This window comes from Pollachius pollachius, assembly GCF_949987615.1.
Source record: "Pollachius pollachius genome assembly, chromosome: 4".
In the NCBI taxonomy this organism is placed as follows: domain Eukaryota; kingdom Metazoa; phylum Chordata; class Actinopteri; order Gadiformes; family Gadidae; genus Pollachius; species Pollachius pollachius.
Window position 1 is genome coordinate 6,302,441 of NC_136937.1, and position 9,478 is coordinate 6,311,918.

The following is a 9,478-nucleotide window of genomic DNA, read 5'->3' on the forward strand; positions in this document are numbered from 1 at the left end:
GAGGACTTTACCGTGTTTCCCATTTAGGGAAATCTGTTAAAACCCTTGAAACAACGTGTTTAGGTCACTATACCTTCAATTACTCAATCAATTACTAATATATAAAAAATAATAAATATATATCTATGTGTATATATATATGCATAGATATGTAATGTATATATGTATTATATTATAAAAAATAAAATTATATATATATATATATATATATATATATATATATATATATTATAATTATTATTTTTATTTTTGTTGTTGTTATTCAGCCTTCTTCTTCTTCTTCTTCTTCTTCTTCTTCTTCTTCTTCTTCTTCTTCTTCTTCTGATCCTCTGTGTGGATGTGGTTCGGCCTCAGTAAAACGTGCAGTCCACTAGGAGATGAAACAGGCCGTTAGCTGAAGTGAGGCCTTTAACCTGGGATGAGGCCTTTAACCTGAGATGAGGCCTGCTATCACCACACAGCAGATACATAAACCAACACACAAACCACTGTGACTTGCTTTGGATAAAACGGCAATTTGTATTTGTAAAACGTGAATTTTAGATATCTGTAATAACAACTTCATCATGACGTATTGGTGCTGACCAGTAGAGGGCGCTCAGTGCTAGGACTCGGAAGAACCAGCGCAGGACCTGAAGACACGGGGTGTAATCAGGTTATAGTAGAAGACAGCATGCTTTCAATCAAATCAAGCCTTCCTCCTAGTTCGGGAAATCATCCCTACATGGTCATGTAAAATGGATAATGTAGAGGTTTATGGTCACTGTGAAGCCCTACATGATCAATCTGAATTACTTATAGACTTCATTTAGACCTACATAATTATTATTTTTAGTACGGTGTAGGCCTATACTATAAATAAGTATTATAATATATAAGTATATCCACCACAATTCAGGATTAGATTAAACTGTAAAGTAAGTAAGTGGGTTAAACCACCAGATAGGGGGGCACGCACACACCATGATAGGGCAGGCATCAAAATATGATTTATAATGACACAAAGTAGGCCTGAGCCTACTTTTTAGGCAACACTGGATATGGGTTTGGAAAGGTTTAAATAAATATGGTAGTCAGACTTCATAGGAATATTTACATTCTATATAAATTCCTATAATGGCCCAGGTTCTCTTGTCGTATGACTTCTGAGAGGAACAAGAACTGCAAATACCAAGATGCGTGTGAGCAGGACTACAAAACTAACGCATTTGCGTTGACCAACCACGTCACGGGGCGCCGTTTGCGTCACGATCTGCGACCTCTGCGTCACGCTCTGCGACCTCTGCGTTGTTCATATCAACCCTCAGCTAAACCGAAGTCTCCGACGCCATATTGAAATACGAAAATTGTTTTATTCTATCCGCGAAAACACCAACTTCTTCAAGATGTTATACTTGGAGGACTACCTCGAGAGTGGGTAACACATGCCGGAATGCATTTCCGTCGTCATATGTGCATAATGTGTCGGAAATACGGACGGTGGTCCCGTCTGCGCGTTCGATGTGTTAGCCTAGCATCGCTAGCTGCTTAATGGGTGGTTAGCCTAGCAATGCTAGCTGCTTAATTGGTGGTTAGCCTAGCGTTGCTAGCTGCTCAACTGTTGGTTAGCCTAGCATCGCTAGCTGCTCAACGGGTTGTTAGCCTAGCATCGCTAGCTGCCTAACGGGTTCTTCTTCTCCCTCGCAGTGATCGAGCAGCTCCCCATGGACCTCCGCGACAGGTTCACGGAAATGAGGGAGATGGACCTGCAGGTTCAAAGTATGCAGAGAGACACGAACTGAGCATGAACATATTAATATTACATGCATACTACATTAACAGAACATGAATATTATCTGCATATTACCTGAACATTACATTTACAGAACATGAATGTTACACAAACCTTACATGAACAACATAATTATTACCTGAACAGAAGATGAATATTACATTAACAGAACATGAACATTACATGAACATTACATGAACAGAACATGAGTACTACATGTACAGAACATGAATATTACATGAACAGAACATGAACATTACATGAACAACATGAGTACTACATGTACAGAACATGAATATTACATGAACAGCATGACAACATGAACATAATTATTACATGAATATTACATGAGCAGGACATGAATGTTACATGAATAGAACTTTAAATGAACATTACATAAACAGTAAATTAACAGAACTTCAATATTAGATAAACATTTCATGATCTACATATTTATAATATGAACGTTAACAGAACCTGTGAACTGATGGGTTATCTCTACTCTGCTCAGCGACGTAACACAGCTCCATCAGCCCTACTCACCTCAGGTCCGGCCTACCTCCATTCCCCGTGCGTTGTATAGAAGCACGTAGTCAGCGGTTCCTCTTCTGGGTTAAAACTTATGGAAATGCCAACACATGTTTCTCCTCAAACACAGATAGACGTGTGTGTTGACCTATTATGGACATGCTCCGTAGTACCTTTATCAGGTAGACCTGCCTAGTGTGTGCTGAGCAACCAGAGACCTTACTACTGACGGTGACCATGCTCCCATACAACTGACCCTGTGGCTGCAGAGGTGGAGGTCGGACAGACCAGGACACCCCTCTGAGGTCCAGAGGGCCTGTGGTGGTCCCCTCAGGGTCCGGGTCTTCTGCATGTCAGGGTTTGTTTATTGACGGAGCTATGTTCCTGCTCCCTGCTAGACGCCACTGACCAGCTCGAGCAGAAGGTCATCGAGTTCTTCGTCAACGCCAAGAAGAACAAACCCGAGTGGAGGGAAGAGCAGATGGAGGTCATCAAGAAGGTAGCACCACGGACCGCAGAGGCCTGGTCCACACCTCCAGATGGAGGCTAAAATAAACAGAGGCCTGGTCCAGTTGCATCAAAATACATCAAATATTAAAAAAAAACAATGCGTTGTCCACATCCAGACTGACTGAGTACAGGGACACACTGTGTTGTGTTTAATCTAACTCCTTCTCTCGGGCGGCATTTGGCTCAGGAGGTAGAGCGGGTTGGCTGGTCACCGGAAGGTTGCTAGTTCGATCCCCGCCTCCTATTGTCGAGGTGTCCCTGAGCAAGACACTTAACCCTAACTGCTCCCAAAGAGCTGGCTGTCGCCTTGCATGGTTGACACCGCCGTCGGTGTGTGAATTAGGGCTGGGCAATATATCAATATTTGAAATGTATCGATATTTTTTCAAACAAGATTTAGAACGAGACGCTATCGTCAACATCGATATAGTTTAATTTGCGTTGAAAGTACAGCACATTTGTAACAACAGCAGTTTCGAACCGTGCATGCTGCCTTCTATTTCGTAACTCTGCTTATCACTCTCCCGCTCTGCCTCCGGCTCACACACACTCTAACCCGGCCCTGCCCCCCTTACACTCACGTCACTTTTTTAAATCCCCTACGGCGTGAAACATGGAGTCCGCCGGCAAACGCTGCGCTGAGGAGCTTGTATGTAAGCGGAAGAAAAATGGCTCCATAGTTTCGAAATGGTTTGGGTGCAAGGTGTCTGATGAATTACAGAATCATGTATTTTGTAGAGAGTGCTCCAAATCTTGTCCCAAAATTTTTGCAGACTCCCGGTGTCACTGCCTCCGCCTCGTATTTGAGAACATTACAATATAATATATAATTTCATGGCCAAAAGCTGTGTGCGCCTCCGGAGCTCAGCTCCGGAGGGTGTCGATCCATGTCGCGATTCAATTCTGTGCTTCGGCTTGATGATTAGGTGGAAGAACCAGAGACGTCGGAGGAACCGACACTGTCGTTACGATTCATAATATTCCGGAGGCACGCACAGCTTTTGGCCGTGATATTATATATTATATTGTAAAGATCTCAAATACGAGGCGGAGGCAGTCTCTAGACCACGGTTTATTGAACCTTCAAACTATTAAATTCCGATCGGTAGGAATAGTAACGGTAAATCCAAAAGGTAGGTAGGTATAGTAATAACGGTAACTCCACGGTAACAAACTACGGTTTCTCACTCTGCAAAACTACGGTTTCTCACCCCCCCCATCATCAGCAAGGCAGGTTAACGAGCACAGCGACGCAGGCAGGCTGGAAATGAAAAAATAGCGGCACCACCGATGTAGAATAACGAGTTGGAGCGCGGAAACTGAAAATATGTTATTGCATCAACAAATATAGATATTTATCTTATGTCGCCATTGTGTTTGAAGATGTCGAGATATGACTTTTGGTCCATATCGCCCAGCCCTAGTGTGAATGTGTGCATGAATGGGTGAATGTCAGGCAGTATTGTATTGTAAAGCGCTTTGACTGGCCACTGGTTGGAAAAGCGCTGTGTAAATACAGTCCATTTGACAATTTCCCATGCTCTTTCAGGACTATTATAAAGCGCTGGAGGATGCAGACGAGAAAGTACAGCTGGCCAATCAGATTTATGACCTGGTGAGTAGAGACAGTCTCTGGTCTGCAGTACCCAACGGCCTGGGTAGCTGGCCCTGCTTGAAGAAGCTTTGATCTGTCAAACCAGTTTCCTCTTTAATCCTGATGGATGAAGTCTGTGGGCTCACACTGACTGAAGACTTGGTGATTCTGAGCAGTATTCTTGCATGTTGTATGTGGAGACTCAGCGGGGTTCTGATGTGTTTCCTGGCTCCTAGTCCGAGTTTATCCACCACAATTCAGGATTAGATGATACTGGAAAGTAAATAAGTGGGTTAAACCACCAGACTCCATGAAAGAGCAGCCATCAAAATATGATTTATGATGACACCAAGTAAGCCTAAGCCTACAAGTAGGCAACACCAAATATGGGTTTGGAAAATGTCGGAGACTACTGGTCTGGACTGGGAGCAAAAATATAGCTATTGGACTTCATAGGAATATTTACATTCCTGTATAAATTCATATATTGTTCCAAGTTCTCTTGTCGTATGACTTCTGAGCGGCGGTAGAACTACAAATACCAAGATGCATGTGAGCAGGACTCCCGACATCTACTCGTTCTGCGTTAACGGGTTGTGATGCGTGTTCTGCTGCTCCAGGTGGACCGCCACCTGAGGAAGCTGGACCAGGAGCTGGCCAAGTTCAAGATGGAGCTCGAGGCGGACAACGCCGGTATCACAGAGATCCTGGAGAGACGTGAGGCCCCGTGCTCATTTCACCTCCACGCTGTTGGGGCCGTATTTACTAATGGTCCAGTGATACCGGTCTACATTACGGTTCTGAGACGCCTAGTCTCACAGCGATACTGGGATCGGCACTGCCGTCACATGCTGCTCCTGTAACGGCTCCTCCTCCCTTCCGCTGCTGCAGGGTCTTTGGAGATGGACAGTCCCGCCCAGCCGGTCAACAACCACCACGTCCACTCACACGCCACGGCTGAAAGTATGAACGCAAACAACTCTCACACACGCAGTCCAGCTTCTTCACACAATGAGTGCTCCCTAGGTCAGTGGTGATCCGCCAGGGGGGTAGAGTGAACCAGGAGGTTCCCTAGGTCAGCAGTGAGGTTCTCTAGGGCAGTGGTCATCCCCCTGGTGGGTAGACTGACCCAGAGGGTTCCTAGGTCAGTGAGGACTCACCTGGGTTGCAGGACAGCTTTTAAACAATGTTTTACAACTACGTTTTCTCCACTAATATCAAGACTGAGCTTTCTTTGATCACGAGTGTGTTAGATACATGCATACACAGAGAAATGTTAGCGGCCTCACTTTGATGACACGGTAATGACAGCATCAGTCCTCATTAACGCCCCCTCCACTGGGGTCGTATATCACTGTGCATGGTATGAAAGCATCTCACAGGCTTCTAACCAGCCTGTGTTGTGGTTCTCCTGCGTTCCAGAGAGGAAACACAGCGCTCCGGTGCACCACACCACAGAGCACGTCCCGGAGAAGAAGTTCAAGTCAGAGGCTCTGCTCTCCACACTCACCTCGGACGCCTCCAAGGAGAACACGCCAGGTAATGAGCCGCTACCAGCCAACCAGCCGGCCAGCAAGCTAACGCCATCGAGCCAGCTGATGCATCCTGTAAACTAGCCCACATTACTTAACATTACCTACGGCTGTTGGGTAATCGGTTCAATGGGAAGTCAGCCAGTTCAGTTCGTCCAATTCAGCGGCAATGGTGGAGGCCACAACTCCCATGTTTCCAACTACTTCACAACTTCATCAAATTATCCTTTTGTTATTGTTTTGATTGAGAGACCCCTAGTGGCAGAAGTTAAAATCACACCTTTAAAGGGCCATAAATAAGAGCAGGGGCGAACACAAGTATCCAGAGTGCTAAGGGATGTCTTCTGACGTTATCCTTTTATCAGACAAGCAGCTAAGAACCACCAAAGCATTCCTTTGATAATGTATGTAAATAGTCGTATTAATAGTGTTAAAGTTGACCCAGGTGACCTGACCCCCTGTTGGGCTCCTCTGTCTCCAGGTTGCCGTACCAACAGCGCCGCCCTGTCCACCAACAGCGTGTACAGCGTCACCACCTCCCAGCCGCTGGCCTCCTACAACCTCACCTCCCTCCCCACCGGGGCCGGGGCCGGGGCCGGGGCCATCACCATGGCAGCCGCGCAGGCCGTCCAGGCCACCGCCCAGGTCTGGTCCTCCCACCTCTGGAGCTGCTGTGTTGTGTAGCTGAGTGACAGTGTAGCTGACGGTGTTTGTTGTGTAGATGAAGCGTGACGTGTTGTGTAGCTGACGGTGTTTGATGTGTAGATGGAGAGTGACAGTGTTGTGTAGCTGACGTTGTGTAGATGAAGGGTGACGTAGCTGACGGTGTGTGCTGTGTAGCTGACGGTGTTTGTTATGTAGATGAAGAGTGACGTGGTGTGTAGCTGACGGTGTGTGTTGTGTAGATGAAGGGTGACGTAGCTGACAGTGTGTGTTGTGTAGCTGACGGTGTTTGTTGTGTAGATGAAGAGTGACAGTGTTGTGTAGCTGACGGTGTTGCGTTGCTGTGTGTTGCATAGATGAAGGACGGCCGGCGGACATCCAGCCTGAAGGCCAGCTACGAGGCCATCAAGAACAACGACTTCCAGCTCAACCGCGAGTTCTCCGTCTCCAGAGAGGCCACCACCTACCCCGCCTCCGCCCTGGCCTCCACCCTCACCCAGAACATCACCCCCACATCCGCCTCCGATTCCCGGGGCCGCAAGTCCAAGTAGGTCTACCCCCCCCGCTCCTGATCCATGTTTGTAATTCACACGTTGAACGTCGAGATGTTCCGATAAAAAAACGTTCTTTAACGATACCGATTCCTGAACTTGAGTTTCGGTCGATACCGAGTATATACCGATACAGCATCTAGCTTTGTAACTACTAATAGCAGTTTTTCTTATTGAAGGGGTTCTCTTACGATGACAGCAATTTGTAGCCGGATCACTTACTGTCTGCACACTCTTTTTCCAGAACAAGATCATTTATAATTATAATACTACGTTTGTATTCTTGTAGTTAAGCGGTAGCATCTGTGTTTTTCTGACCTGATAGCTCGAACGCACGTAGGTTGGAGCTGACGCGATTCCGACTTTCCACATCCGACCGCTAACAAACGCAGCATTGCATCGTAGTGTTTTTGATGAGCTCTGCCTTTGTAGTAAAGGAGTCGTGTGATGGTATCGGATCGGCGCATAGACTTGCGTACACGCTGATACTAGAGTTGTTCCGATATCGATCGGAGGAATTTCCGATACTGGTATCTGCATCGGAACAACTCTAGTTGAACGTGAGCTGACTGTGGCGCCACGCTGGTATCTCTGGTTCTGTGCTGATGCCCGGTACCTGACCTCCTCTCTCCCCGTCCTCAGAAGCGGCGTCAAGTCGTCGAGCCACCAGTCGTCGTCGTCCTCCTCCTCCTCCTCGCTCTCCTCCTGCTCCTCCTCCTCGGCGCTGGCCCAGGAGCTGTCCCAGCAGGCGTCCTCCCTGCCCGAGGCTGACCCCAACAGCCAGGTGGACTGGACCTACGACCCCAACGAGCCCCGCTACTGCATCTGCAACCAGGTACCTGCCCCACAACCCCCTCTGAACAGGCCCCTCAGAACGTCTCGGAACGTGGCCCCAAGAACCCGGCCCTCAGAGCCCGGCCCTCAGAACCCCTCAGAGCCCGGCCCTCAGAGCCCGGCCCTCAGAGCCCGGCCCTCAGAGCCCGGCCCTCAGACCCCCTCAGAACCCGGCCCTCAGAGCCCGGTCCTCAGAACCCGGCCCTCAGAACCCCTCAGAGCCCGGCCCTCAGAACCCCTTAGAACCCGGCCCTCAGAGCCCGGCCCTCAGAACCCGGCCCTCAGAACCCCTCAGAGCCCGGCCCTCAGAACCCGGCCCTCAGAACCCCTCAGAGCCCGGCCCTCAGAACCCCTCAGAACCCGGTCCTGAGGACCATAGATACAGTCCATAAGCATCCCATCGCCCCTCACTAGCTAACATTCTGACCCGCTGTTGTCTCCTAGGTTGTCTCCTAGGTGTCTCCTACCTGTTGTCTCCACTCACTAACTACTGTCTGTTGTCTCCTAGGTGTCTCCTACCTGTTGTCTCCACTCACTAACTACTGTCTGTTGTCTCCTAGGTTGTCTCCTAGGTGTCTCCTACCTGTTGTCTCCACTCACTAACTACTGTCTGTTGTCTCCTAGGTTGTCTCCTAGGTGTCTCCTACCTGTTGTCTCCACTCACTAACTACTGTCTGTTGTCTCCTAGGTTTCCTACGGGGAGATGGTCGGCTGTGACAACACAGATGTAAGTATACCTCCGACCGTTAGCTGAAGGCAGCATAACACAGCACGCGTTAGTGATGTCCTCTGCCTGTGTAGTTAATGAGCTAGTCACGCGAAGGCATTTCCAATCCTGGTATCTGAATAACTAGTTGCCTGAGTGCTGACCCTCTCCAGCGTTCCCCCTCTAACCCGGTCTCCCTTGCCTCCCCAGTGCCCCATCGAGTGGTTCCACTACGGCTGCGTGGGGCTGACAGAGGCCCCCAAGGGCAAGTGGTTCTGTCCCCAGTGCACCGCCGCCATGAAGCGCCGAGGCAGCCGGCACAAATAGAGCTCAGCCCAGCGCCTCCTCTCCCCCTGTCTCCCGGTCCTCATCTCCTCCACCCGGAAGCTGGGGACGGAGCGGGGGTGACGGAGCAGGGGGGGAGAGGGGCGGGTAGTGTCACGGCCTCGGGGGTCCGGAGGGCGTCTCCACTCCCGCTCCCTGGCTCTGAAGCGCCGAGTGTAAAGAAACGTTCCTGTGCGCGTGTCGTCTGATTCCAGGACTCGGTCCAAACCAAGAGTTAGAGTATGTGTATGTGTCCCATGAGAAGAATGAGGGTGTAAAATGTGTGTGTGTGTGTGTGTCACTAGTTGTTCTGCACTGATTGTGTGTGTGTATGTGTGTGCGTGTGTGTATGTGTTTTAGAAATATCAAGATGTACAATAAAAGGTTCCAGATGTTTGGTACTACTGCTGTGTTGGTCTTTATTTCCCTCCTGTTGCTGGTGTGTTGCTGGTGTGTCACTGGTCT

The 9,478-nt window shown here is 48.6% G+C and overlaps 1 protein-coding gene across 1 annotated transcript; it reads left to right on the plus strand.

Moving 5' to 3' along the window:
• The first annotated feature begins 1,295 nt into the window (after positions 1–1,295).
• On the plus strand, positions 1,296–9,398 carry ing3 (inhibitor of growth family, member 3). The gene is made up of 12 exons (XM_079734553.1): positions 1,296–1,413; positions 1,687–1,758; positions 2,698–2,798; positions 4,359–4,424; positions 5,024–5,120; positions 5,295–5,366; positions 5,826–5,942; positions 6,417–6,580; positions 6,955–7,145; positions 7,792–7,984; positions 8,672–8,710; positions 8,900–9,398. Exons 1-12 carry the CDS (start codon positions 1,386–1,388, stop codon positions 9,014–9,016), a joined length of 1,257 nt encoding a protein of 418 aa, XP_079590679.1. The 5' UTR covers positions 1,296–1,385; the 3' UTR covers positions 9,017–9,398.
• Positions 9,399–9,478: the final 80 nt, after the last annotated feature.

Coding starts and splice junctions, on each gene's coding strand:
- ing3 (XM_079734553.1), top strand. CDS start 1,386: ATGTTATACTTGGAGGACTACCTCGAGA. Junction 2,799..4,358: donor AGATGGAGGTCATCAAGAAG/GTAGCACCACGG, acceptor ATGCTCTTTCAG/GACTATTATAAAGCGCTGGA. Junction 5,943..6,416: donor CTCCAAGGAGAACACGCCAG/GTAATGAGCCGC, acceptor CTCTGTCTCCAG/GTTGCCGTACCAACAGCGCC.